Here is a 27,740-nt window from a genome sequence, read left to right on the forward strand (position 1 = left end):
TATATATAGTCTTCACACGCGTCTCGTACTACAGCATAGCGTCAAAAAAGTCTTTTGGAAACCTTGTTTCTATGTGCATCAAAGCGATCTTCAAGTTGACATCTGAACATATCTTCATTTGTTCGACTAGCAACAATGGAGAACACGTTATTATCTCACGCAATGATCGCTGGATTCGTGCTGCTCGGAAACTACCAAATAAAGTGAACCGCACTAAATAGCTATACACACCTTGTATATTCTATATTATATTGTTGATGCTGGGTGATCGGCGTTAATAAACTATATCGAGTATAGGAGAACTGCCCTATCCTTTTTCCCTGAACCGGTCATATTGCGTGCACAAAAATGGAATAATGGAGAAGGACTGATATTTCTCAACTACCTTGACCGAAAAAGGACTATGGAGCTAGAATACGTTCGATACAAAAAACAATGCTGTATCGCACAGATTACTAAGACAATAGTTACTGATTACTTACAATAGTTTTACGCTGTCAGAGAAATCTGGTAGACCTTCGATTAAAACGAGTTTGAATCATTTTCAATTGAAATAATGACCTTGTTGTTTTTTTACTGCAGGGCGTGTCCTTAGCCAACCGTAAGGTCTCTCGTTCCACCTTCGAATGCATACGTAGGCAGCTGAGGCTGAGGTGGAAATAGGTATGCCAATAGTAATTTAAATACGAAGAAGAAATAGGCCATCGAGGATAATTATAGGCTGTATTTACTATTGCAAAATGAAGGCATCACCACACTGACTGTTCCAGCTAGGCAATGACCATGAGCCAGAACTGGCGCCTACGTCTCTGAGTCTGAGCTCTAGAAATCGAGAGTAACAGGGGACGATTGGAGAACCTTGCTTTATTTCTATTTTTATGACTTTAATTATTTATGCGGCAACGAATGACACTGAACGGCGCCACTGTTGCTTTTAAGATATACCCCTATTCCACTGCGCTTCAACCGTGAGCTTACTTTTTTCGCCACGTAAATTTCTTCTGGTTTTTTTTCAACAATGCAGGCCTACTTCGATTGCGCCCCCCAGCTCCACCGTAAAGGTTCAGCGAAATTCCTTCAAAACGTTCTTACCTAAAGAGGGTGATGTTGCTCCCACAGATCTCAAAAGCGTCTCCTTTTTTACTTGATCTGAGAGTAGTTCAATTCAGAAATCATATAATATCCTGCTAGTCAAAAGTGCTCATGCAGCTTTTACCGGGATTAACCGCCGTTTCGAATACATAGCTGGACAAATACTATAATATAAAGGCAATAATCCTTCATATACTTGCATCACAGACTAATATGGCAGTGGCCGCACTTGTTAGGCGGAAAACAGCCAATAATACGGTATATACCTTTCATCTACCTGTAACAAGAAGATAGACAGTACAATAAAGATGCAGTTACCTGCTTCAGTTTAGATTTGCTGCCATCTAGGAGATATAATATGTTAATGCTGTGGTGGTGTGCGACCTCTTACGAACCGGTCATGTACAGGCCAATACACGAATCAGCACAAAACGCGCGCAGTACAAATAAAGAACGAGAAAAATGATGGTAATTGACGATCGCGCGGGGACAGGGCAGAGCGACCGCTCCAGTCAAACTACAGGCCGAACGTTGAAGCAAATATTTTAGTAGGAATTGTTGTCCTACTGTTGTTGACCTCGGCTATTGACGCGGTCCTTAGCACGTGGACGAAGCCGGTCGATAAGATATATTTCGTGGCCGATACTATTTGTGCGTGATATTGACTGTCGTTGTGCCGACGGTGGTGTGGCTCCTTGTTAGAGTTCTGCAAATGGCTACAAAGTATCCTTTGAGATAGCAGGACGCAACAGGAACTGCTGACTGTGACAGCTCGTACCGTGTACACTGTCAGAGTGTAGCTACTTAGAACTGTATCGCACTACATCGGCCATTCGCTGTGACCGATGGGTAATAATGAGGTCGAAGCGGTCTGTCAGAACGCAGCTTGAAATTCACGTGAAGAAATTGTTTTATAGAGTGATATCTTTTGTTATAGTCATCTTCATTTATGATAATATCATTGATTGAGCATGCGCAATGACGTCTTGCCCCTCAAGTAGTTTTCAACTACTTGAGGGGCCTCTGTTTGTAGCTAGAAGCACATTGAGCATACTTAATTCCTTAGTAGGCTGTGTTCGACTGACATTGATATAGCTGAAAAGAAGCGAACCTTCTATACCTACCTACATAATAGAAACTATGCTGCTTGGAAACTTTGTTAGCTGGGTCGTTACCTCGGAAGAGTTTTCAGGACGCTGCTACAATAACAGAAAAGTTTGCCTGGGCTACGTTTTGCCATTCCAAGGCAAACATAAACATTACAGCTCGGGTAAACGTGTGAGCAGATGAATTATAGTGCAGCGGTTTTGATCGTATAGAAGAGCTGAATTATGTTTATGTTCTTGGCTAAAGAAATCCACCGAAATTACCTAGTCAATAATATCTTTGTTTGCATTTACTGCTGTAGGCCATAACGCTGTTTAACTACCCACTTAAGCAGAATGCTTCAAAGGCCAATCATCGATCCCATCTCATACGAGTGATGTGCCTCCAAGAACCTTGCATAAGCAATTTTTTACATGTGCCAAGAGGTTTCGATCGGACCCCTCTGCTAAAAAGCTAGCTAAGTACCAATACATTGTCTTTATTTGGCATTCTTCCTACAGCTTATCGTGTTCATAAATATATTACATTTGACCTTAACTAAAACCTCATACAGTAAGTCTTCCTTCAAGCCTGTAGGACATTAGGACTAGCAGGCTAAAATAGGTTTGATACCGAATGAATTCACAGGTGAAACTTAGCTTCAATATCAGACAAAACGGCTAGTCAAATACCTTTGTTTTATCAGTGTACCTATTGTTATGCATCATTGGTATTTTGTCTAGTCGCAAGCACATCAGACACGCAGTCGATAAATTTCTAATAGAATCGACTTGTTCAGAACTTATACAACCAAGCGTGGTCCTTCTCCGGCGTTCCCGAGTCGGACACCATACGCGCTATAAAAAAAGCGAACGATACTTCAGACGAAAACATAATGACGTCAAAATACTATAGAGGGCTATGTCGAAACATCGGTACTTTGTTTACATGCCAAGTAAAGATGTCATACGATTTTAGTTGCCCTATTAGCCTACCTAGAATTACCACACAAGCATAATATCTGGTAACGACACCAGCTGAAATGAAGATGTTGTCTTCCGTTTATGACCATACACACACGTCTTGAGAATTATGAATTTATTTTTTTTTTAACTATTTTGTAAGATAACGGCCGTTTTACATGTAAGTCAAGATATTAACAAGAAAGCACTTGTCGGAAGAGATGTATCCTGACTAATGGAATTACTGTTATATACATATGTACAGCTATGTAAATGTTGTTTCTGATCGCAGTGGTCACAATAACGAGTCACCGCTTCGATCCCTATAACTGATTATTTAGCAATAAAGTGATGTTTAAATAAAATAGTTGGTTTGATGTTATAGATGCTCTTTCTCGGTGTTTTTCTTTTCGACCAGATGGTTTAGAAACTACGAAAATTCGCTTACGAGAAACTAGGCGGGGCAGGTTATTCCGCTCCTGTATTAGGGGGTAAGTAAGTTTTATGTGAAGGTAAATCCTTTTGGTTCAATCGAAATCTGTTAAAAAAAAACTTAAGCAAACAAAATACCATGATTTATTGCCATATTCATTCATATAGATGTGCATATGTTATGTGTGTGTGTAGAGGTACGTTTAGCTCTTCAAATGGTTATATAGACTGACGCAAACGAGCAGACCTATTGCGCCTACAGTGCGGGGTACATTTCCAGCTGTTATCATTAATCCCACTGAGGCAAATCAGACACACAGATTCTCAAAGTTAAGTTGCCAGCGTTATGCCATCGTTTTTGTCCAAGATACGAACGCATTTCAACTTCGCTACGCCAGAGTCTGTTACCTTCACCGCCTTTCGTCTCGTCCTATCTTGAACTTAAGCTTACGTAAGTAAGACATTCGTCCATTTGGTAGACTCATTCACACGGATGTGCTTTCTTCCGTTATCGACGCGCTCAGTAGGTGCGTTGGTGCTGCTAGCTTAGAAAGAAAAAAACACGACGAAAACGTCTGACCAACCCTCTTTGCTCCCAAATTCTAAAACATAAAGATTGTCAAATCGATTGATATACGAGTTTCGTACGAGCAGAACTGGCCTGCGCTGCACCTCAATGTTCGACAAGGACGTATTTCACGCTGATGTCAGACGAAACGCGTCGACCGCCACTGACGCGTGTTGATGGTTTCTGATTCTACGACATCTCTGTCATCTTCGCTTTGATGTTGTTTCTATTTGTTCCCCCGTCTGTAGCCTTAAGTTGCTTGCTTGGACATAGAAAAAAAAACAGACGATAATCTCGTTAGGACACTGTTATGAAGAGCAAAAACGCTTAATAGCATCTATCGTGACAACATACTTTCCCCGTTGGACGAACTAGCTCAAATATTCATCAACGAAATCATCACTCTCCTATAATATCTATATAATTATATTTAACATATATCCATGTGCATAGTCTGAGGCTTTACTGTTCAGTTTCTTTCTTACAACAGTAATATAAATTTATGGAAATTGAAAATGAAGCAAATTCGTCGGAAAGTATCGAGCGCTGTATGTCTTTTTTATGAAAAAAAAATAGGACGAGCGTTTTTTTATTAGGTTAAGTATGCACTCTCTAATGAAGAAAGGAAGATAAGGTGCAAAATAAATGCCCTTCATCAACTTGAGATGGAGCAGAATAAGCATAATACCGAGAACACGTGTGTTAAACATTAGATCCATTCAGTTTTCGAATAGGTGATGAGGTACGTGGAATTTAATCACGATTTTTAATACAAAGCCATGGAGACCCTTTCAGTATTTGGAATCTGTTAAGCAGAAATTGAGATCTCATACAAAATCATTACGCAGCACATTTTAGACGCCCTCGATTGTTGTTATTAATCTATAATTGAGGCTGCAGCTGACATATATCGAACTTGGAGAATCGTTAGGCCAGCAGGGGGAAAGGCCTTCTCAGTTAATTGATATTGCAAGCTACCCTTCTTTTCAATTTGGTATTTGAAGATGTGTTTGCAATATAAGATCTGTCGAAGTGTAGGTAACTTAGAAGCTTGCGTTCCATTCTATCCGAATCTAATTCAATGCATGAGTGAATGTAGAAAATTGTATTTGTCGTCGCTAACTTCTGACAGGTTATTACCGCTTGCACACGACCTGTCTGTTCCGATCTACATAATGATGTAAACTTTCATTTCTGATCATTACTATGTATGATGGAATATTACCGTAAATTGCAACCATGTTCCATATGTATGCATATATATATATATATATATATATATATACATCGTCAAGCTAGGTCTCAGGTTGAATTTTTCATCAAAATCTGGGCCGACTATGGGGTCGCTTGGACACTAGAGCGTTCTACACATAGAGACCCATTTGGTAGGTACGATTATTTGTTTTCTATTAGACTTATGGGACAATACGTGACATTATTGTTATCTTTAGTTTTTGAACGCATTAACTAAGCGTTTGTCGCATGTTTAGCATACTTAGTGGCTTGAATTTGGAGAAAACTCATAGACGTTTATCTACATATTAAATATCAATTGTAAGTTGTTGCTAAAACTTTTGAAGGTAAAAGAGATATTATATATACAAATAGTAGACGGATCTCTTACAAATATGATGAACCGAGCAAGTTCTTAATGCTTGAAATAGACCCACGTTGCCTGATTAGGTGCACCTTTTTGTCAGCCATTCGTTCAGATGGATGTTAATTTATTGAGTCGCCTGCTAGCTGTATCCCAGTTCAGCCGGACTTCTCAATACGCGGATTGTACTGCCATTTCCTGCATCGGCATCATCAGGACAAATCCGTCTCTGGAAATCATTATCCTCTAGCTGCGACAGCACCTTCCTATTTGAGTTCTCTCGACGGTCAGCCAGCTGCACTATCTCGTTTTATCACCGTTTTTACCACCTCCGCAACGTAACTCTGCTACTGAAATATAAGCACTGCTATCTTCTAGTGCGAAGAACAATCGTCCTGCTAAAACGCCGAGATAGAAACGCCGGACGGGGCTCATGCCGATTTGGCTGACAACTAGGTCCCGACGAAAGTCATGCTTCCATTCACTTATCGTGAATTGTTCTACTTTGATTAGTGGTGGCAGCAGTCGAAACAACAGCCATCGCTCTCGATTTGGACGAGAATAGCTTAATGACAATTAATCACATCACTATCTACTACTACTACTACTACTACTACTACTGTGGTTACAGCGACTCGAGTTTTCATGGTTGACTGCCGTCACTGCCACCGCAGCCGCTGCTGTTATGTCTCCGCGGAGCCTGTGCTTCTCAATAGTCGTTGCCAATCCCATCACGAGGACAGACAGTGATGAGCGCGCGCGAACCGCTTCGCTTGTGCGCGCCTTCCGTTGTTTTTCGCCCTGTCCTTTGGTGTCCTTTTGGTGTTGCTCGCGGGAAACGTCAGGTGCTGCAGACGCGGAGCAATCTTCCCGGCGTCTTCTGGCTGGCCCAACATCAGCGCCACCTGCGACTCTGTCTACATCTCATTAGCTGTTTCGGTCCGCCCATTGTCAGTGCAGCGGCTAGCGTCCACAAATCAGCTAGCTGCTTAGGAAGCACAGGCGAATGTCTCGCTTTCTCGAGTGCCCGCCCCTTGCCCCAGACAGCAAGCGACGCAGGCAGCCAGACCTACCTGCCTGCCTGCCGGCCGGCCGGCTTCGCCGTCTGCTAGTTACTCTCGGGATTCTTGAAGACATAGAGTATCATCTCTCTTTACTTCTCCCTGCCATGCCAGCCTCCTGTCGGCGTCTTGCGCGTAGCATACGTTGACTCGGGCCTGTCATCCAGCGAGTGCTAACGTTGCCTGCCAGACTGACAGTAATGCGGGGTTCGCATTATACCAGCAGCATATGTCACGTTAGGGTAACCAACCTGTGAGCGTCGTCTGCAGTAACGGTGGCGCCATTAGCCTCATCGCAGTGCTTGTATTGCCGCCGGTTTCGATATGAACGAAAAGAAAGAGGGACGAAACGGAGACGCTGGTGAGCCGAAAGAAAAAAGTGCTGGAGAGTCAACAGATGAACAAAAAATAGCACCAGCAACAACTTCCTCGCGAAAATGCAGTCGTCGATTGGCTGTCGTAGCAGTTGCAGCGGTAGTGATCGTTGCGACGGCGGCCACAACGCTGCTTCACCGAATGCCTGGCTGGATGAATCGACTCCGGTCTCTCACCAGCATACGCAATAGGCCAACCACGAATACCGGTTCCACCACCAAGCGGTCTGTCTACCTGCTACCACTTTGTAGACCATGTGCGCCTACGAGCGTCGAGACGACAGCTCTTACGGTGCTGCTGGATATCTAGCTAGGCTACAGAATGTATGCTTTCTTAAGACTGTGTGCCAATGTGCTGTTGACGATCACGGCAGCTGTCGCGACGGCGGCGGCGCCGCCAGGGGCAGTCACGGCCGCAGACAAGAGTCCAACGAAGCAGGAGAACGGGAGACGGGGCGAAAGAGCGAGCTATACAAACGCGACCGGCAACGGGAAACACCACAGCACTGAGCGCGCCGATACGTGTTGATTCCCCTTTCTCTCTCTGTCTCTATATATATATCTACATATATATGGCTATTTCTCTCACGTTACTCTGGCCGCCCAAAGCCAATACAGGACAGAATCTGGGAAGACGGAGACGGTAGGAAGCGGAGATGGAGAAAGAAGACGATGTACAGCTATGGCCTATGAAGATTAGCTGAACACCACCGTAATTCTACTGAGGCGTAACCCCGCCAGTAGACGCATCAACCTCCACAGCACTCGTGCTAACACTTATCTACTGCTGTTAATTTTAACAGCGTCAACTGAGATGCACGCTTACTACTATTACTGCTGTGGTAGCCACTGTCGCCGCTGTCTGTAAGACGAAAACGACGTGCGTCTAGCACAGTTTTCTTCCAGCCAGAAAGAAGAAGAGCCTATTGCTGCTGGCACCTTTACAGCCAGCGTCACTAATAGCCTAGTGAACAAAGTCGGCTGTTGTTCAAGCGCTGTGTCGCGCAGTGCTGGCCAGCGTTAGACGATAGTCCTGACGCACACCAACCAGGTACGCTTGTATCTCTCGCAGCAAAAATCGTGATCGTGCCAACGAATATTGTCTATATCGTATGGGCCACTGCATCTCATTTGTTGTTGTATACGCTGCTGCTTGACCATCCCAGCCTTCTAATCGCAGGGCCTATGTCCGCTGAAGTTTCGTGTGACGTGTAGTTGCGGGTAGTCGCAGTGGACGCCTTTCCCTTTCCAGTGGAAGAGGCTTTGGACGATTGCGTCCAGTTTCGCCTGAACAGACAAAATTGATCGAGCCTACGGCCGATTCGTGGACCTTCGTAGATTGCTGCTGCACACAAAGAATTGCGAAAAGAAGGAGGGTGACGAGTTGGCGTTGTTCTCCCCGGTCAGTGTGCTCGAAGCATACAGCACGCGCCTTCTATGAAGCACGCTGCCTCTAGCAGCAACAGCAGTATCAATATCGTAACAACACTGTGACAAGCGACTCTTGCACTTATACAACAACGAGTACAACCAATATTATCAATGCTGCAGTTACTTCGAGTAGCCGCGACAACTTCTTGCCGTCGTTTCAGTTCTGTGGGCTCCGTGCCCCACATAATCTGCGGGACAGTGTTGTTAGAGATGGGGCCGAACGCAAACTGTCGTTCATACTTATATTTAAGCAGCAGCTGCCTCCGCTGCTGATGTTCTGCCGCTTGTTGATGTGCGTAAAGCCTTTGCCACTGTCGTAATTGTTAGCCGTTTGTGGTTGTTTTTACCTGTTCTTTGGCGCACGCCTGCTGCTCCTGCTGGCCTTACTCCTGTCCTTGTTGTGGAAGTGTGTCGTTTGGGTATTGTTGTGTTCGAGTGTCGATCGGTGCGCTGTCGGCTTAAGCCTCTCATCGAGGACGGTGCTGAAGTTAGGGTCATCAGCGTTCCCGTCGCCCCGACCGTGAAAGAGTCGTCGTAGATGCAGTGTAGAACACGAACGTTGTCCTTACCTAGCACTAGAAAAACCGGGTGAATGAGCTGATCAATAATCACAGACAAAGTGGTGTTACGTCAGACGGCGAGAGCCAAAGGTAGAAGCGAGCTTCGAAGGACATGGTGCCGGAAAAGCCCGTCGCTGTAAAGCACACACTACGGCGACAGCTATCGCACTTCTGTCGTACTCCAAGTCATTCGGGTTTATTTTGTACCAGTTAATGTGCCGGGGTCGATGCAGGCTTGAGCGGTATATTCCACAAGTTCATGGCTCATCTGAACGTGCTGAACCACAAACAATGTAAATATATGCCGCTGTATGAGACAAAATCAATTGCTATGAATAATCTTGATTTGTTTGTAGGCACATTGTATCATCAGCGTACGACCATATTAGGACGTAGTGGATGATAACGTCGTGTGGCCTGATCGGCCTCCGCTGTGGTCTTAACAATAACTGACTGAAGCAAGATTTATCTGAGATTGAACAAGATTGCTGCTAATGATTAGATCGAGCGGTATTAAATACAATCAAGGAAAGATAAGAATCATTCCATCATAAGTGCCATCCTGGGACATCCGAGTAGAAGCGCTTCTTTAAAACTTGTTTATTTATATATGCGTGTATGGGTGTGTTGGTTTGGATAGATGCTTACACAATTCAATATATGTACTAAGTCACCGAAATAATTAGCAGTTCAGCCGACCTAACGGATTACCTCAGTAAAACGTTCCTCTCATTTCTGGACTTCGTTGGCAATTCCAGACAATGGAAACCTCATCGCTCATTCCAACGGCAATGGTATCACCGGTGGCTGATGTCGAATCAGCGGTTGAACGCGTCCTATCGGGATTCGATTGGACCCTCGTGCTGCCAGTCTCGGCGATCCGTAAACCTTCGCTAGCGTCGCAAAAAAAACGATTGCATATCAAGCGACCCATGAACGCGTTCATGGTATGGGCCCAGGCTGCCCGCCGTAAATTATCCGATCATCACAAAAGCCTACATAACGCGGAACTTTCAAAAACGTTGGGCAGACTTTGGAAGTAAGCAACTTTGTTTATGTTCAACTAGTGCCGCCGATATAGGGTTTACACGTCGTGTAGCAAATGTCTGGACATGTCAGTTTCTTAAAGGTTTTAATTTAGTGTGACATTATTTTCTACTCGTAGCTTCGTTCTTGTAGACTTGCTACCTAGGGCAGCTTGCTTGTACTGGTAGACGCGAAAAACCTAGTGGCCATTCTCTATTCATAGCTGTAATCAGTGTTCCCACTCATCATTTCGGGCGGGTTGAGTCACCATACAATTAATTTCACCATACTTTACATTGCTAATTTCTTGTCTTCCTGTATACAATATCAAAATTTGGGTCTACAGTACATATTGCTTTATTTTTGACATAATGAAAAATTGTGGTTTTTTTTTTTCCTAAAAGTCAGAGTTTTCGAGCCCTTCCTCACATTTCGGCACATTACTATTTGGGCGCGAAGGATTCTAATTGACCTTGATCTCTAAATCCATTCAGTAATCATCGGAATATCTACTATAGACGGTCGATTGGGCCTCTTAGATGACTACCTAGCAGGTTCACTAGTTAGTCTACCGGGGCTGTTATCTCAGTATGAAAAGAGTAAACATACGAGAGCGGTGTGTGAGAGACGTAAAGCGAGAAAAATGAAGCCGATGTATCTGAAGTTAACTTGGGCCTCGGCGGATGCCCACCATTTTGGGAACGATCATACACTCTTATACAACGAAGCTACGAGGTAAGTAGTCAACTCGCAAAAATAAAGCTCTTTTGAAGACGGTTAAGATGTGGCATGTGACCACTTCTCCCATTTTCTAGTGGAGCTGGTAAGATGGCCCTTCGATTGAAGAGCTGTACCCTTGTGACTATGTAGATATTCTAGTTTTCTCTACATGGCACCTGTTTATCGGCATGAAAATGAAATAGAGGAACCAAGTTTAATTTGTATACTAGCTGCCCGTATCCTCCTGCTCTTTCGATTTCAACACAGAGCTGGCATTTCCCTTCATCTTGCTAGAACAAGCTGTGATTCTTACCATTCGGTTAGTTTGTTGCTATTGTCGAATGTGTAAACATGTATAGTTTTGCTTTGAATCCAAAGGATCTCATCTGTGCATACATTCTTCTAAAATAAATAACCCTTATAAATCAGTTACTGTTATTATCTTGAAGCCGCCAAAGCAATGGAACAGGAGAAAGCTCTTTGCTAGCTATTATGTCACGCAAAACGCCTTAAAGACCCGTATATTACAGTTGACATTAGGAAGATGCGATGCGTATTACGTCTTCCGAGTTTCCTAATGCCGATCAGAGTCATGGGCGTGGGCCTCGTATTGTTGCAGCTGTTTCAGCCTCAAGTACTATAAATCGCTCGTAGCAGCGGAGACGGTACGCTCGAACTTTCTTCGCGTAAACATGATACTTCAGCGAAAAAAATAGCATTCAAATGTTGACTACCGTAGTGGACGACCTACTGCTTAACAAAGAAGGTTGGCGCAGAAGAAACACCGCTAACTTATAATGATGCAGATGCGTCTATCTCACGCTCAGTAAGTTGTTTGGCAAAACTCAAGTATTATCGTTTTGAGGTCGTCACTTGAGCCAACTTCGCTTAAGGTAGTGCCTCGTGTGTTGGGTCTGGCTGACCTAAAGCTGCGCATATTATGTGTGCGCAGGAATCTAATCTTGTTCCAAAGACCAGTGGATAGACCCGCCCGACTTTGAACCCAATGCGGGTCAATCTGCACCTACATGATTTCAAGACTGCTGAAAATATGTTCAATGGTTAACATGAAAAATCCTCCTACTACGTGACATTAATTTACGATCATCGAACTGTAGTGAAGTTAATATGACAGCTCCCATTCTGATATACGCACTCCGCAGCTACACCTTTGTTCTTTTTTTACGAACCTCTTCTTTAGACAAAATCTAGTGGACGTCTTGCTATACCGACCAATGAAGTTTATCAGAGATACGAGTACGGTTACGCGCCACAGGGACTAAAGACGATGATGGTAAAGTCCTTGTATATTTAAGAGCTTCTTGGAAATAATTTAAAATAGTAGACGTACAATATTATGCTTTCGGAAAAGAATTTAAATGTAATAAAAATGTATTGCATGATTTGGCATAGAAGCGTGACAAAAGCGGACTTAAAGCTAAACACATTTGTTTAGGAAATATTAAGAAGAAGCAGATAAGATCAGCTGTGGAGAAATTACATATAATAATACATTATGAGGATCTTAACCGGCAGGAAAATCTAAGCTGAGTACGTCAATCTTCTTAGGGGTCTGGACAAACAAATAAACCCAGGAAATTCGTAAATTCCAAATATAAAACACATGAAATACGTCCGTGTGTCAACTACGATGTCGAATATATTTCAAGCAGATAGCTTCGATTAACTTCATGAGGGCTTAGATGAACTGGTAAAATTACTAACTGTAAAAAACGATTGCCCCACAGGGCTACCTAGATACAACACTTAGGAAGTTATTCCATACGTGTGCAGATACAATGGAGCTATTTATGCTATCAAGTAATAACTAATAAATGCCATGCTATACATTGTTTGATGACTAGTTCTGCTGAACGTATTTAGCTCATTGTCAACTCTTTTAGTTATAAAACACTTCAAGGTTTTCATATGATATGTATTGAGTTTGCGTTGAAGACTAGCCACACCGTCGGATGGCCCTAAAATAATTTTTCCTTAACTATAAATAAATAGTTCGAGTTTTACGTTCGATGTTACGGCTAGACATTGCCTTAGATACTACAGCATTATAATAGGACAGACTTTAGCAAACAAAAAATCCATTCGCGAAATTTAATTTTTCAGTGGCGCGCATCTTTCGAACGATAGATTCTAGCTAAATTAGTTTCTCTAAATTTAATTAATTTTACGATGTTTTTAGTATAAATAGATCTTTTGTTTGAATTATGTTTTTCAATGATCTCGTACGTCGGCATTGATTTCTGTTTTTTCCTTGGTCTAAAAAGTACTTAAGGTACCTGGGGGGTATAATAAGGTTTAGCCCAAAAACCTATCATTTAGGACTACGAGATGAATATGGGAATTACGAACACCACTCACTAATGAAAAGACCAGACGAACAGGATCATCTAGTCTTGCAGATCTGGATAATGCATTTTACAGGGAATTTTCGGTAGCGATATTGTATTTTAAAAGTCCCATTACACTCTAGAAGGGACAGGTTGTTTACCGATAAGCATGATAGGATAATTTGACGGAGATGATCTTCTGCATTGATATGAAGGTTCGATAAAAAAGCAAATTCGTGATGTACTTAGATATTCTTAACAGGACATCCAATGTGCCTGCTGTCGAGAATATCTTCGTTGCCTCATCGCCGTAAGCTTAAACATTAAGCTTAGATTTTGTTTTTCAAAAGAGAAGCTCGCTGTGCTGGGATCTCGTCAGCTCAAAATGGCCAGTCCTTTCAGAAACAAACAGCGTCATTTTTTCTCGATAACTGTATTATGCTTACCTAATGCTGTTTCGGTGTGGTATCGCATGGGAACCAGGTCGAATTATGTCATACAAACTATAGCAACTTACCAAATTGTATTGCAAAGAAGCACTTAGCATTTATCTGCACTGAAATCTTATTGTTGGCAGTCGGCTCTTAACAAGCGAGAAAAGCAAAACCCTAGTCTTATGCTGCTATTTATCCATAGGTACACATCTGCACGTTCTTAATCGAAGTATACAAATTTTCCAAGCAAAGAATGGGGCCACCGCTTTTACACTTATTTTTACAACAGCGCTTTACTTATTCGAAACTAATTATCACCCAAAGTAATGACCATGTTTTTTTATTATTAGTTTAGCATAATAAAAAGGATAGTAATTATAGGAAGAACTTTTGGAAGTAGTTTATAGTACGTGAGGAATATAAACAACCCAAAATTCCCAACATGTAGACGAGATACAACTGCCCAGAGTTGCAGCAGGCTCTCACTTCCTCTCTCTCTCTCTCTAATAATTTATTCGCCAATTATGGGCTACAATAACTTGAACTTCAATTCAACCAGAGCTAGGGAAATGTATGACTGTTCTTCATGTCTGCTTAGAGAACAAATTAAAGTTGCATTGCATTGCATAGGGGTCATATAACTAAACGTGTCACCTGAAAAGGCTAATGAAGACTATACTACTTTACATTTTTAGGTAGTCCAAACATTTTGGTTATGGCATTTTCTCAATTTGCAAATCGGTTTTGGGGCAAAATCAGGAAGAGAAGAAGGTGTAAATTCAACCTTGAGAAGGTTTTGTTTATTCTGTTTCTAATTATCGATCGCGCTCGCTATCGTATTTGTTGAAACGTATAAGCAAAACACGTTTAACCCTTTTATTTATCCTTTACCAGAGGAGGTCCGTTGCAACGCCTGTCTCTAAACGCGGGGCTGTGAAACGCTTTGAGTTGACCAGCATCAGTTGGCCATTTTAACGACAGCTATATGTAATGAAAAAAAAAATAGAATTTATTATCTGGATTGAATAGTTTATTACCAGCAAAATGTAGTTACAAATAATAAACATGTTACCTTATTAAGGACCATGCAAGCTAACTTTGTTAACAAGCTTTGAATTTGTTGATATGCGGCACCTTTCACTGTAAAAAGGATGTAAACAAAGGGTTTGAAGCCACGCTCCTTCTTCTATTTATACGTGGTAAATAAAAATTTAAACAGTATTCGAACTGGTAAAACATAGGTTGGCAACTGGCATCAGCACCGTAATTGATTTAACGATAGCCAAGACAATCCGAGGTCGGAATCATATCAGAATAATAGCTATAACTTTAGGGCTCACCAAATGTACTATATGTCAAGTCTTCCTTCAAGGTATTCAAACGGATGAAAAGAAATTGGTTAGGCTAAAAGAGCGTTCATTGTAAATTTAGGCAAAAAGTGTAGCACGGATATATTGCAAAAAAAGTTATGTCTTATCGATATATATATCTTATCTATATAAGGACACGGGTACAGTATTATACGATGAACTAACATAAAAATACAGGCGATAGAATTATCTAACAATTCTTTGGCATGCTCTCGGTGCTGAAATTTCCATTTAGATTTGTTTGAGGCCTGCTTTTGTTTGAGCCTTTTTAGTAGGAGCTACGCAGCGTCTAATCTTAATATAGAGCTGAAAATTAGCGATCCTACATTTAGACTGTCTAGTTATGTTCGGGGAATGATAATGGAATGAACCCTCATAAGAGTCGCCTGGGTGTCTTTTAAATAATCATCTAACAATATTTGTATAGAATAACCTTTTACTGTATTACTTTTATATAGCATCGACTGCTGTAATGTTAGCTTCTAGCTAACATTGGTGAATCACAATCGATTGTCAATCAGCCATAACTGATTTAAACGTTGGAATCTTCATTAAGGCTACGGGTGACGTAGCTTCCGTAGCTTCGTTCTATATCTAAAAAATATTAGCTGCTGTTACGTTTTTCCTTATGAAGTTCATCTGCGGTTGGAGACTCTCCATTTACATCGTTTTAACGAAATTCGTGAATTTTTAATGTATCATACAGTTATTTGATGAACCGTGTAAAATATAGTATTACTTGCTACTCTATATGAGATGTGTTTTGTCGTTTGCTTTGTTTTGGCCTTTTCTTTTAGAAAATTGACCGAAGACGAAAAACGGCCATTTGTCGAAGAAGCTGAAAGGTTACGAAGTCTTCATAAAAAAGAATATCCTAATTACAAATACCAGCCACGGCGGAAAGCTAAGAGCGAAGAGGCCACTCCTAGGCAAAATCTCACTCAGAGATCCAATGGCGCTTCACAACCTGGTTCCAGCAAGATGAATTACTTTCGGCCAAAACCAAATAGCAAGAACACTGATAGCTCCATTAGTAGCAATTGTAACAATTCTATTCAACAAAATAAAAAAAAATCTCTCCAAGGCGCTCCTAGTAACGATGCGCTGTGTCAAGCTGCCGTGGACCCATCGGCATCGCCAAACAGGAGTCGACCCTTCGAGGTGGATAGTCATCCAGCTTTCACCATAGAGCCGAACAAAACGTTCGGCTCGCTTGGCAGTTTACCAATGTCATTTCCCTACGTCACAACGGCACCGGAGTCCACTGCTTCGAGTTATACTCAGACGAATGATTTGCACGACACATGGACGTCGTATCATAGCAACACAGTTTCCTCCGCCGGAGATACGACAAATAGACGGATCGCTTTTGAAGGTAAAGGGGGGGGGGGAGGGGATTATAGACCGAGAAACTGATCACGTAAACCCCACCAGGAAACCGCATGTTATGAAAAAAAATCTTCAATCCAGCATCGTAATTCTCACACCGCTTAGAACGTGTTGTTCATTACTAGAACTAAGCTCTTTTTGTTTGCATATAGTATGTGCCTTTAGACTTTATTCTGTGATGATGTAAAAATAAGAACTAAGTTACAACCATCATATTCCTTTTTCTTTTTGCCTTCTTACAATATCCCTGAACGTCTTGATTTTACTTCACACAAATGATTTGCGTAGGAGAAGGAGGAGGAGGAGGAGGAGGAGGAGACGGTTGTGACTCGCGTTCATCGACTTCGCTCACGCCCCAGCCACCAGATGGAGCTACGTCCCCAATGCCTCTTTGCAACTCTGCCGTTTTGCCAATCTACGGCCACACATCACACTCCACTCATGGTCAACATTTGATAAACTATAAATCCAGCAAGATGTTTTATCGTCCGTTGCCGACGCGACATTTAACTAGTTCACCTACTTATCCTCAAACAAATTCCACTGCCAATAATCATCCAACTGCAAGTTCAACGCCCTGTCACCATAGAACTACTGGCTCAACCCAGAATTTGGTTCCGCAATTGAATAGTCATCGGACATCGACGAGTCCCGTGTTTTCTTCGGCGCATCATTCGCCTTTATATTCGCCGTCCTCTCCGACGCCCACCGTTGCTACCACGGCACCATCACCCCTACCGCCATCTCTAGAAAGTCCAGCCATAATGCCACGCAGTCTTTTTCTGCGTGGTAAACCCACCGCTGGCGCTAATGGTCAACCCGTCTTAGACTACAGAGCTGTGGATCGATGGTACGAATTGGACACTTCTCTATCAAGCCAATTTCAACAACACCAATTGCAGATGCATCAACAAGCAACAGCTGTGGCGTCTAGGTGAGATCGTATGGTTTTTGAATATAACGAAGGTAGGGCGCCTCGTTTAGATAATGCTTCATTATTTCCCTATCCCATTAATAGTTACGCACCCTACAAAGGCGTAAAGAGTAGGCGAAGGTCGGCAATAAAAAAGGAGTAAGCCAAGTTGTTCAAGACCAAAGCAAAGGGCTGCTCCTTATATGAGTATATTCAGGAACGACATGTCCTGCAAAGACCGTTAAAGCCAAGCTATCTAAGGTGTCTTCCATCATATATACCCTAGATAAATGCGCTCGAAAACAGAAACGCCAGCCCAGAGAGATCTATGTGATTTCGTAGTAAAGTTCACATTGTACCCACTTAATTTGCAGATATCATCCTCTGGATGGAATTTCGGCGTCGGAAAGCCCGCAGATGAGTCATCAAATATATCCGTCCCGAATGACTCACCCGACGTCATTATACGCCCAACATCGAATGAGCCATGACGACCAGTGTCCGTACGAATCCCTCATTGCGCCGCAGCACGGAACCTTCGTAAGCCATCACAGCGTCTTACAAGCCCCTTCTGAATATCCGAACTATTCATAACCTTTTATTTTTTATCCTTTATCCTATATTTATTCATGGACATAAGTTGTGTATATGTCGCCGGATAAGTCTTATTCTATAAACTCGGTACGTCACCTCAGCTGAGTAGGCCATTATATTTATGTATACCCATCCACGAGTTCAACGCAGGCGAAAAAAAGAGTAATAGTATCCTAAAGAACCAATGAATTGTTCATATAATTTATGTCTAATATATATAAATGGTAACTATATTATATGACAATATTATGCTACTAATGTATACTACGTATACTTTCTAGGTATTTTTTGCACACATCCACATCATCATTGTAAATACAAGGTGACACTTGCCATATTCAATGGTAAATTTCTATAAATAAAAGGGCGTCTGTGTTATGTAATATAGTTACCTGATACCTGATTTCCGAAGGTAGTTAAAAAATGATAATAAAAACACTCACCGAAAAAAGGCATTTATTTATCTAGAATGATTCCGTTTGTGACAAGAACATTGAAAATTAAATTAATAAATTACAAAATTGCAGTGAACGTACCGGGCTTCACAAAAAAACGTTTTTAAGGAAGATACAGATTTCATATTTTATGCTCGACTGTTCATTAGGACGGTTAAATTTTGTATTAGATAACATAGTCCTAAGATCTCGTTTGCATATTATCGGAACAGGTGCGTAGTATTTCAGTAGTAGCCTACAGAGACGAAACATCTGAAAGCATAAAAATATCGAATTTTCTGACGATAAATCTAATGCGTACTTTATATAATTTATAATCTGCACGTATTCTATTGGCCAGTTTTACTTCGTCAAATTTTGCTACAAGCTTACAAGATCCAAGAATCTAGAGGTGAGAGGCCCACAGTCTCAGAAGCGTACTCAGTAGCGAAGTCCAGTTTTTGAAACGACGCATTTTCCTCAAACTATGGAAAAATCTAAAACCTTGCTACAGGCTCTTTTTTGCCAGTGCCTGTGAATAGTTCTTAAAGCCGACATAGGCCTTCTGGGCGACACTTTAAAAAAGAGCCTACTCGGCGCAAAATGCAAGCAAAATCGCTAAGATTTCACGATGATACATGGAAGAAAACCAACATCAAAAACAACTAACTATTAACAGTGTGCTTCTTTCGTTCCTTACAATCTCGATATATATATATATATATATATATATGTTCCCTTCTAAAATATTTACCTCGAAAATATCTAAAGTTTGTACGTACGCCTTGACGAGATCTCCCCTCGCATAGCAGTATGTTACCTCGTGAGATCGTAAAAATATAGTGTTTTTGGTTTAAAGAATAAGGTAGTTGGACACACAGACACACCCGGCAGCAAACTTATGATTTTATTGATGATCTGCGTATAGCTCTGTTCGATTTAAACAATTAGAGATTAGATCATAGGGCAATAGGATACAATATATACATCTTTGTATATGCCGCATTCACAACATGGGGTTGTCGTGTGCAGTGCGACTAGATAGCTTAGGTTGTTTGTATCATTGTGCCATATTCCGGCGAAACCGACTCAAGATAAAGGAGGCGATCTTCAATTGCTTTCATTCGGTGTAGAAGCTCCAAGGATTTCAGGTTCCCGTTTACTTCTTCACGTGTGGTTCTCATACACGTCGGACATTTGCCAGGTTTCTCGAGGATACTTTCCGACGAAGTCCGGCGGAACGATGATCCTCCAGAGGTTGAACCACTCCCAGTCGAAATCCCAGGTGCCACAGTCGATGCGCCGTTTCGATTTGACCTTGTCACCGCAGAGACGCCAGCAGAACTTGTCTGGAAGCACAGAATAAGGTCATTTAGCATTTTTTTTATCAGCTAAGATATATATTTGGCAGTAACACTTAAAGTAATGAAAGAGTCAAACCTGAATATCAGCACGCTTTAACGTGAATTCGTATGCAACCTCTTAACATGTTATTATACATACCTGCTGATTCAGTTTTGATAATCCGAGGTGTTTTTCAACCGTGGAAAGTCTGTCTTCAAGGAGACTCGACTCTTCGCGACCAACGTTGACAGGAAAAGGTTTATCCAGATCCTGCGGGCCCACTTCGTTGTTGACTTGCTCCACGCTGATGCGGCGATACCTGATTTTTGTCAGACACGTCAACTAGCAAATAATTAAAAGCTACATTCTTTGCATTTGCTAAATTCGTGAATGCTCCTCCAGGTACTCTATAATCGGTAACTGGATATCAGTCGATAACGAGTGTAAAAATAGTTTAAGACTATAGCATGACTAATTAAAATAACGCAAGAAAAATAGCCTGATGCGGACCACACGAGAACCCTGACACGGGCTATTTTGTAATTCTACCAGCACAGATGATACTATGCACGAGCTTACCACAATCGATTTTTAGCTACTCTTTTGGATAATTCTGTTTACGGATTACAAAATACGAACATCATGCGAAAACTGCCTTTGTTTACACCTTACACTTAAGAAGACCACAAAAACATATATTCAATCACCTAAGTAATTATCATAAACAAAATTATTATCCTTACCTGAATGGTACAGTTCTTGAGCACTGGCCCTCTTCTATATATGATAGCATAGCTTCGCGTTCAAGCTCTTTGCGGTGTACAAAGGCCTGAATGCGGCCTTCAAGAACCTCTCGACTGGCAGCCTTGATCTGAACCTGTCCAAGATCTGATATAAGGCAAGTAATAGGAAGAGATATAAAAGATAAATCAGACATTACTCGTGGTTTATCCGTTAGAGGTCGCAAAGTTTACCCTACGATACAATACTTTTGGAGATAAATCGAGACTTATCAAGTACCTATTTAGCATGATAGTCCTTTCGATTGTATGGTGCTTTACATTGCGCAGTATATCATTTTTTCAAGTATTACACAATTTCAAACTATGTTGATTGTTTAAGAAAATATTGGGACACATGCATTTGGTGGCAAGTATTTTTCAATTAGACAAAATATGTTAATAAAAACTTCAACCTCGAATAACAGAGAGCAATTTTTCATCCACAAAAAAACGATGGTAGTAAACACCCTGATATATAGTATACTGTATTCCGACAGCTCTCTTCTTAAGCTTAACAATAGCCATCGAAAGCAGCAATAGGTAAAATTATATGACAACTGCCTTTTGCGAAGCCGGTTGTCAGGGGCAATCTAAAGAATAAAAGAAAGACGAGTAACGCGTTGCAAGAAATGTATGCGACTTGATTCTCTATGTTAGGACCAATTGAATGAAATTTTAAGTCCCCTTTCGATGATCTCGCCATTTCTATTCAAGCGCTACGGCGAGGTGAGCCAACTTAGATGTCATATAAGTTTTGACCGTCTACCAAAATTTTTTTAAATTTCGTACCTTGCGTTGGCTGAAAGTAAAAAAGTCATTATATCGCTCATACTGCTGATCGATGCGATGCCAACAGTATGTACGTGGAGAGTACCATTGAAACTACATGGTCGTGCATGACGTGCAATTCTAAGAGCTACTTTACGGCTTTCGCAACATTTGGCTTCTTTATAATGTTTAAGCAATCCAAGTAAGCCGACTTTACTTTCCTCTACTGTGAACCCTCGCCAACGACACATGGCCATCTATATCCAGTGACATGTGACCATTGTGGTTTAATACAATGAATATATATAACTTGGTATTTGGTACGTGTACTCTTTATTCTTTTTAAACATACTGTACGCGTACTATATTTAGTCGAATCGCACAAAAGTATATGGTTCTAAAATACAATGGTAAGCCATTTTTGTCTCATCAGCCCTTTTATTTACCCACCATAGAGCTAACCTTGTCGCTAGTTTATTAATACTTAGTTCTTCCAGACAGACCTCTGGCTTCTATTTAACCTAAAGCTAAATTTACCTATCGTAATTGAAGTCTACGCTACGTACGATATGATTATATAATAAACTAATGGATCTGTCGAGGACGAATGACGAGAGATGAGAGCTCGAGGTATGCGAGACCGCCATAACACCTCAGAGATTGCTTACGTAATGGCTTTTCATTGACGAACTGCACGATCCCCTGCGCGAACGTATGTAACGCTGACTCGACAACACCAATATCTACTGAACTGACACTTGAAGGAGGTACAAGCTCGAATTCGACAAGGCCGGCCGAACTCAAGGAGTCGAGAAGACGTCGTAATAGGACCAGACCCTGTTCCAAGGCCATGACTAATTTCAATTCCACCGCCGTGCTTCGATGACACTCTAAAAAAGAACGAACATTTCATTGGCTATTATTGTATCGGTAGAAATAATAGGAGTTTCATGTAACATGGAATAGTCGTGACTAATTATTTGGCATTTGTTTAATTAGCAATACCTTTAAAACACTTAAGATATCTATCTTTCAGTAGGAATTCGCATCTAAAACCACAGGCGAACTCATGCTTATGAAGCATTTCCATGGATTTTAGTTTGGGAGCCATATTTCGAACTTCTACAACGTAATTAATATAAACAAATTAGTTCCAGTTTGCGGCGTTTATTCCAGAGTCTGGCTTCAAGTGGAAGTCGCTTTTGTTTACCTAATAGTTACCTAATAGATGATTTTATCCGTTTTTGTTGGTAAAATTTTATACAATTATTCAAAATTGCTGTAACAAACTTGGGTTGACCGAACCGTTGACGTGGACGCCGGTAGCGGCCTACAGATACCGAAACGGATAAAAAACAAGCTATGTTTTTTCAAAACTCATAAGCGAAAACTATGGAATACAGCTTTGAATCAAAGCCACTTACTAGATTCCGCTTCTGGGCCAAAAAATCAGCTAGAACCCACCTTAACAACTACTGATTCATAGACAATCATCGCGCAGGGCTCTAAATTAAAATTTTCACATTACTAATCACGTTTTATTTAGGTGACCAAGTAATGCACTTTATCGACCCAACGTTATATTTTATATACATTGAAAAATAATTCTATAAAGATCTCTCTTCATTTATACTTACAGCTGCTACCGATGTTCAGACTTTTCAAACATTTGTGTCATCTGTGTCTGGTTATTGATTCAAGCACATGATTCGACAGAGAGGGCTTCCGTCAGTTAGCACGTTTAAGGTCCAACACAGACATAAAATAAGCCATGTTTGGGCGTTGCTTAGATATTATATATTACAGGCTACACTGTTGTTAATAAATTTCAAACGATCCACACTATCCAAGTTGTAACGATTTCAGCAAGGAACTCGAAAACTTATACCTCTTTTCCGGTTGTTCGGGTACATTTCGGTATGGTTGCTCCATCTAGCCATCTAAGAAATTCGTCCGGCTCCGTCGACTTGTTGTGTTGGACGAGGAGTAAACCTCAAGCGGAGCGGCTGCGTCTGTCTTCACTGTACTTTTGTTACCCTCCGTTTGGTCCAGTTTCTACTTAAGGATACAACAACTGGCATTTTGTCTTTTATTTTTCTACGGTGAAACCCGGGTCGTTTCAAAATTTACCTCCTGGTCCAGTACTCCATTGGTAGCAGGCACCGGGATTTCTCACCGTGCACAAACCCTTTTGCCTAGCCACGATAGAACTACCGTTGATTGTAGTCAGGACACTGTGTACAACTGTCTGAAGTAAGTGGTCAGGTTCCAGAAGTCCTGCTGCCCTCCGTGCGTGTGTGAAACGTGTTTCAAACGATATGAGTGCCACAACAGGTAATGTGAGGCAGCGCGCCAATAGTATCCGCAAAAAGGATCCCGCAGAAGTTCCACCCCTTTATCAGAGAATCCTTACAGCCAATTCAGACTGGCCGGATAAGGTGAGTCGCGTACGGGAACTGCGTTGCAGTGCCTTTTACTTCCTCTAATTTATTTGATAATACAAAAGCGAATTTACTTCTGTTTGTTCTCCACATTTGAAAACAGACGCTAATCAGTAGCAAATTCAAATTTTGTGCGACGAGTGAAGAGATCTAGTAGAACCCCACTGTGTGAGTGTGTACAACACTCACAACAAAGCCTTTTTTTTTTGTTAACTAGAAGCAGGTTATTGAAGATCAATAGATCAGTACGTCCACATATCGGTCGATTTTAAAGCATTTCTGAGACGTGCTACACTGTTGTAAGCCTAAAATGTCGATGTTCAAACGTCTTTTTCACTCTGTATGTCTCTGCTGAGATCGATTCTCTCCGAATCGCCGATCAGCCATAACAATGCGCGAAGAACGACATGCTTTACGGTATTGCAAATTATGCAGATGACCGGCCTGTTTATGTTATGCTGCGGGACAGGTTTTTGTTTGTTTGGAACTTTAGCGAAGAATTAATATGGTTTTCCCATTGCATGTACTCTCGCGGATATCTTTCTAATTCCAGATATGTTATCCTCCAATTTGGTTGGTCACAGAACAATACAATGTTGCGATATACTCAGAAAGCACTGCTTCTAACTAAGCAGCAAGCAATTCCTAATTGTATTCATATATTTATTCGAAAGAAAACTAATGGAAAACTCAGTAAAGCGCATACGTTTTCGGCTTCCGGCAGTCTCTTTGATATGGTAATATCTCTGCTGATTTTTTTTTTCTATCGTATCTCGATTGATCGTGCGTTCATGCGAGCTTTTGTTTTCCGTGAGATTTACCATGCCGTCCAACCTTAATCAATAAAGCAGATATATATAGGTTGTACATGGTAGAAGCGATCTGCAAATAATATATGACGATGACGACTATAGCAATTAGAGTATTGTACTGTACATCTGCTTGCCCTTATTTAGACACATGCCCCGATTTGAAAATGGTATATGCTAACGCATGGGAACTTCTTCTGTTTTGTCCCGCTGGCATTCGGATCACAAAATCTCACGACGGTCGTTCGTGGATTGGAGAATACCGTGTTGCACACAAACAAACGGATTATGCTTTACAGGAAGAATTTTTAGACGTTATCTTCTGGCTTCGGCAGTTGTTCGCTGTCATAATAGGTATCATCTGGGGCGTTCTTCCACTCAAGGGAATTATCGGGATTGTCCTGTAAGTACCGATTGCACACCACGTAACTTGCTTGTTGGCACCGAACAATAGTTACCCCGAATGAACAAAGAATTACAAGCTAGTGTCTTTCCGAATAGCCATTAAAAAAGCGAAGCATAAAGATTACTATAGGTACCGCCACACTCGGTTCGTGTTCAGTGAAAGGTACGCATGTTTTCGGCTAGCGTACGTGGAAGACAGCCTTAGAAAATGCTCAGACTAAATCCACCACACTATTAAATCTTACATGTCCATTCGGATTTCTACTTTTGCGTCGACCTTTTCAGCTTCTGCATGGTGAACACAGCGCTTGTATACATCTACGCATCGTACTTTCAGCAAGTGGATGAAGAAGACTTCGGCGATTCGTGGGAGTTCGCTAAGGAAGGATTTATGACTACGTTTGCTGGATTTCTCGTTTCATGGATTATAGTCTACACCGGTCTTCATGCAGATGACCCAAGTTTAGCATAATATTCTATATAGTAATTACTCTGTCAAATAGATATAAAAAATCGTACTTTCTTATTCTGATATTTGGTGTATATGTCGTCACTGAGAACAATAATATTATTGTTTAACAACGATAAAATATTACATTTTTTCCTTGCCGAATTTTTACGTCATTGCTATTTGCATCCAGCTGAAAATGACTAACTTAGTAAACTGCAAAAAGTAGGTATCTTTCTTGTAGTTCGATAATTTTAAACGTCGAAAAGGTTTATAAGAACGAATGAGGTTTAAGCGTGTGTTTTTTTTTTTCGTGGTACAATCTTATTTGTCATATTTTGCGAGAATGCGTGGAAGATCTCTGACAAAGCGCGTATACTTATAAGTAGCTGCTGTACGAGTTCAATTCAAAAAGGCCAGGGGATTGGATATTGACGACGACGACGACGACTATCACCTTGCACAGCAGTCTTGCCCATAAGATTTACCCATATTTTCTACGTTAGTACTTGCTCAGACCACATTTCACACCTTCAACAATGTTCAATGGGATGTAATGTGAGCAACTGTCCTGGAACGACCTTGTGAAGAGAATATCTGCATCGAATACATGGATAAAGCAAATATTAGAACGTTTGTGACGCCGCGAAAAATTCTAGCAAAGAAAGAAAATTTTTTTCTAGGAAAATTTTTACACAAATATGGACAAGAGTATTAATGGAATCATAACAGTGGATCTATATAACACCATGAATATTTCCAGTAAGTTGCAATGAACTAGTGGGAAGGTAAAGTTCTTCATAATAAGGGCTAATAAAATAAATATAGGATAGGGGGTGTACTGTTAAGAGAAAAGTGACGTACAACGAATGGAACGACAACTGATGGGTTAAAGTTGGCAGGTGGGCCAAACAGCAAAATAGAGGGGTGTTAAAACTCTGCCGACGTTGTGTCGAGGCAAATGTAATATAAGCGACCCAAAATATCGTAATAGAACTATATTAAAGTGCTGCATGTCATTATAATATAATGTAATAAACGTATTGGGATTTTTAAAGATTTCTAGATGATCGTTTTTCGTTTGTTTGAAGTTATAACACTTTGTCTTAATTACTAGTGCGCTAACGAATACACAATATAATTAAACCAGTCATCGAGCTCCTTCGGAATACTTCACTCGGACATGAATACAGCTAGAATCATATCTGATCAGGACTGATCCAATGAAACTCCTTGGTGGGCTAATAGTAGGAGCAAAAATCATTTGGAACAAACATCGAGTTTCAGCTGAGGTTCGAGTTCTGGAACCTTACCAAAAATACGCTTCCTTATTCATCGTATCACCGAGATGTGATGTATTATGCTAGATATAAATTCAGCATTTACGTAGACTAGGTACACATCATATTTTTTCGCTTTCTAAACATTAACTAGGACACGGTTTCTTTATCTGAAAAGTTCCTAATTTTGGATGGAGTTTCACACAACGAATTCGGATAAAGACGGCATGGTCAAAGCGGCTAGTGCGCATTTTTTTTGTATGGGTTGTAATTATAGCCATGAGTGAGCACGCAGCCATCGCTGGTTTAAATACTAAGGCTAGCGAATGTTTACTATGGAATATGGTTACCATGCTCTTTCATAGGTCTATTAAAGAAATGCCAGATATGCCCAGTAAGGTTCACCCTGGCTAAATCTTTTGCCTTTTCAACGCCCTACCGAAAGCTTGTTGTTCCGATGGCTTGAAAGTGTTATAGAAACAAACAAATCCAAATTTAAAAACCCTCATATTACACCTCATGCATCCAGAATGGGTCCTAGGTACATTAAAGACAAAAAGTTCAGGTTGGGTGCACGAGCTACACCTTTAGCAAATCTCTAGTTATATGCTCAGAATCGACTAATTAGGCGCTATAAGGAAAAGATGTAGTCAAGAAAAATAATGATCCTTACTTAGGCGGGTCAGAATAAACGTCAGCGCCATATAGGTCAGTAACATATTGAATACTACTAACGCAAATTGTTTCAGCGAGTCTATGATCTTTAGTATTATGGTATATATTATAGTATCACTATAGGAGCATACTGTGATAAAACAAATCGCGGCTGTTGTTTAACTTTTTCGTTAAATGATGCATTCTGTTATTACCCAACACACCTGCCAGCGAGTTGAACCTATATTCAGAGCTTCAAACACATATTACCGATAAATTTTTTAGTAACTCTGTAAGTCTCGCTATATACGGCGTAGAATACAATAAGTACCATCGTGCGTATTAGATAATAAGCGATTTTTTGCTCGAATAATGCGTGAAGATTCTCAACTAAAAATTCATTGTCAGCAGCATCTAT

At 41.0% G+C, this 27,740-nt stretch overlaps 3 protein-coding genes across 7 annotated transcripts; 2 read left to right on the forward strand and 1 right to left on the reverse strand.

The window, feature by feature from the left end:
* Window positions 1-8,096: 8,096 nt before the first annotated feature.
* LOC111272383 (uncharacterized) lies at window positions 8,097-18,275 on the forward strand. 2 transcript variants are annotated; one of them, XM_022853815.2, is made up of 5 exons: window positions 8,097-9,456; window positions 9,922-10,202; window positions 15,859-16,436; window positions 16,739-17,384; window positions 17,738-18,275. In XM_022853815.2, exons 2-5 carry the CDS (start codon window positions 9,925-9,927, stop codon window positions 17,955-17,957), a joined length of 1,722 nt encoding a protein of 573 aa, XP_022709550.1. In that variant the 5' UTR covers window positions 8,097-9,456; window positions 9,922-9,924; the 3' UTR covers window positions 17,958-18,275. The 2 variants fall into 2 exon arrangements, with proteins under 2 accessions (XP_022709550.1, XP_022709551.1); XM_022853816.2 differs by having other exon boundaries at window positions 16,739-17,300; window positions 17,738-17,858.
* A 121-nt stretch (window positions 18,276-18,396) lies between these two features.
* LOC111272385 (uncharacterized) lies at window positions 18,397-23,258 on the reverse strand. 3 transcript variants are annotated; one of them, XM_022853817.2, is made up of 5 exons: window positions 23,174-23,258; window positions 21,954-22,175; window positions 20,479-20,623; window positions 19,895-20,054; window positions 18,397-19,740 (listed from the first exon to the last, which is right to left on the reverse strand). In XM_022853817.2, the coding sequence occupies exons 1-5, from the start codon at window positions 23,223-23,225 to the stop codon at window positions 19,438-19,440; spliced, it is 882 nt and encodes a 293-aa protein (XP_022709552.1). In that variant the 5' UTR covers window positions 23,226-23,258; the 3' UTR covers window positions 18,397-19,437. The 3 variants fall into 3 exon arrangements, with proteins under 3 accessions (XP_022709552.1, XP_022709553.1, XP_022709554.1); XM_022853818.2 differs by lacking the exon at window positions 23,174-23,258 and adding an exon at window positions 22,923-23,142; XM_022853819.2 differs by lacking the exon at window positions 23,174-23,258 and adding an exon at window positions 22,507-22,528.
* A 20-nt stretch (window positions 23,259-23,278) lies between these two features.
* LOC111272386 (GEL complex subunit OPTI) lies at window positions 23,279-26,453 on the forward strand. Of its 2 annotated transcripts, none has more exons than XM_022853822.2 (3): window positions 23,279-23,723; window positions 24,835-24,938; window positions 25,226-26,453. In XM_022853822.2, exons 1-3 carry the CDS (start codon window positions 23,604-23,606, stop codon window positions 25,410-25,412), a joined length of 411 nt encoding a protein of 136 aa, XP_022709557.1. In that variant the 5' UTR covers window positions 23,279-23,603; the 3' UTR covers window positions 25,413-26,453. The 2 variants fall into 2 exon arrangements, with proteins under 2 accessions (XP_022709557.1, XP_086829376.1); XM_086973250.1 differs by having other exon boundaries at window positions 23,601-23,723; window positions 24,683-24,938.
* Window positions 26,454-27,740: the final 1,287 nt, after the last annotated feature.

The sequence above is a fragment of the Varroa jacobsoni genome, unplaced genomic scaffold, assembly GCF_002532875.2.
Source record: "Varroa jacobsoni isolate VJ856 unplaced genomic scaffold, vjacob_1.0 contig02124, whole genome shotgun sequence".
NCBI classification, from domain to species: Eukaryota; Metazoa; Arthropoda; class Arachnida; order Mesostigmata; family Varroidae; genus Varroa; species Varroa jacobsoni.

What these genes read in the sequence shown, in the direction of transcription:
- LOC111272383 (XM_022853815.2), top strand. Translation starts at nt 9,925, where the DNA reads ATGGAAACCTCATCGCTCATTCCAACGGCAATGGTATCACCGGTGGCT. An exon ending in ACGTTGGGCAGACTTTGGAA is followed by an intron (nt 10,203 to 15,858) that starts GTAAGCAACTTT and finishes CTTTTCTTTTAG; the next exon opens with AAAATTGACCGAAGACGAAA. An exon ending in GCAACAGCTGTGGCGTCTAG is followed by an intron (nt 17,385 to 17,737) that starts GTGAGATCGTAT and finishes CTTAATTTGCAG; the next exon opens with ATATCATCCTCTGGATGGAA.
- LOC111272385 (XM_022853817.2), bottom strand. Translation starts at nt 23,225, where the DNA reads ATGGCTAGATGGAGCAACCATACCGAAATGTACCCGAACAACCGGAAA. An exon ending in CCCGAACAACCGGAAAAGAG is followed by an intron (nt 22,176 to 23,173) that starts GTATAAGTTTTC and finishes GTTCTTTTTTAG; the next exon opens with AGTGTCATCGAAGCACGGCG. An exon ending in TATCAAAACTGAATCAGCAG is followed by an intron (nt 19,741 to 19,894) that starts GTATGTATAATA and finishes CTGTGCTTCCAG; the next exon opens with ACAAGTTCTGCTGGCGTCTC.
- LOC111272386 (XM_086973250.1), top strand. Translation starts at nt 24,703, where the DNA reads ATGGTATATGCTAACGCATGGGAACTTCTTCTGTTTTGTCCCGCTGGC. An exon ending in GGAATTATCGGGATTGTCCT is followed by an intron (nt 24,939 to 25,225) that starts GTAAGTACCGAT and finishes CGACCTTTTCAG; the next exon opens with CTTCTGCATGGTGAACACAG.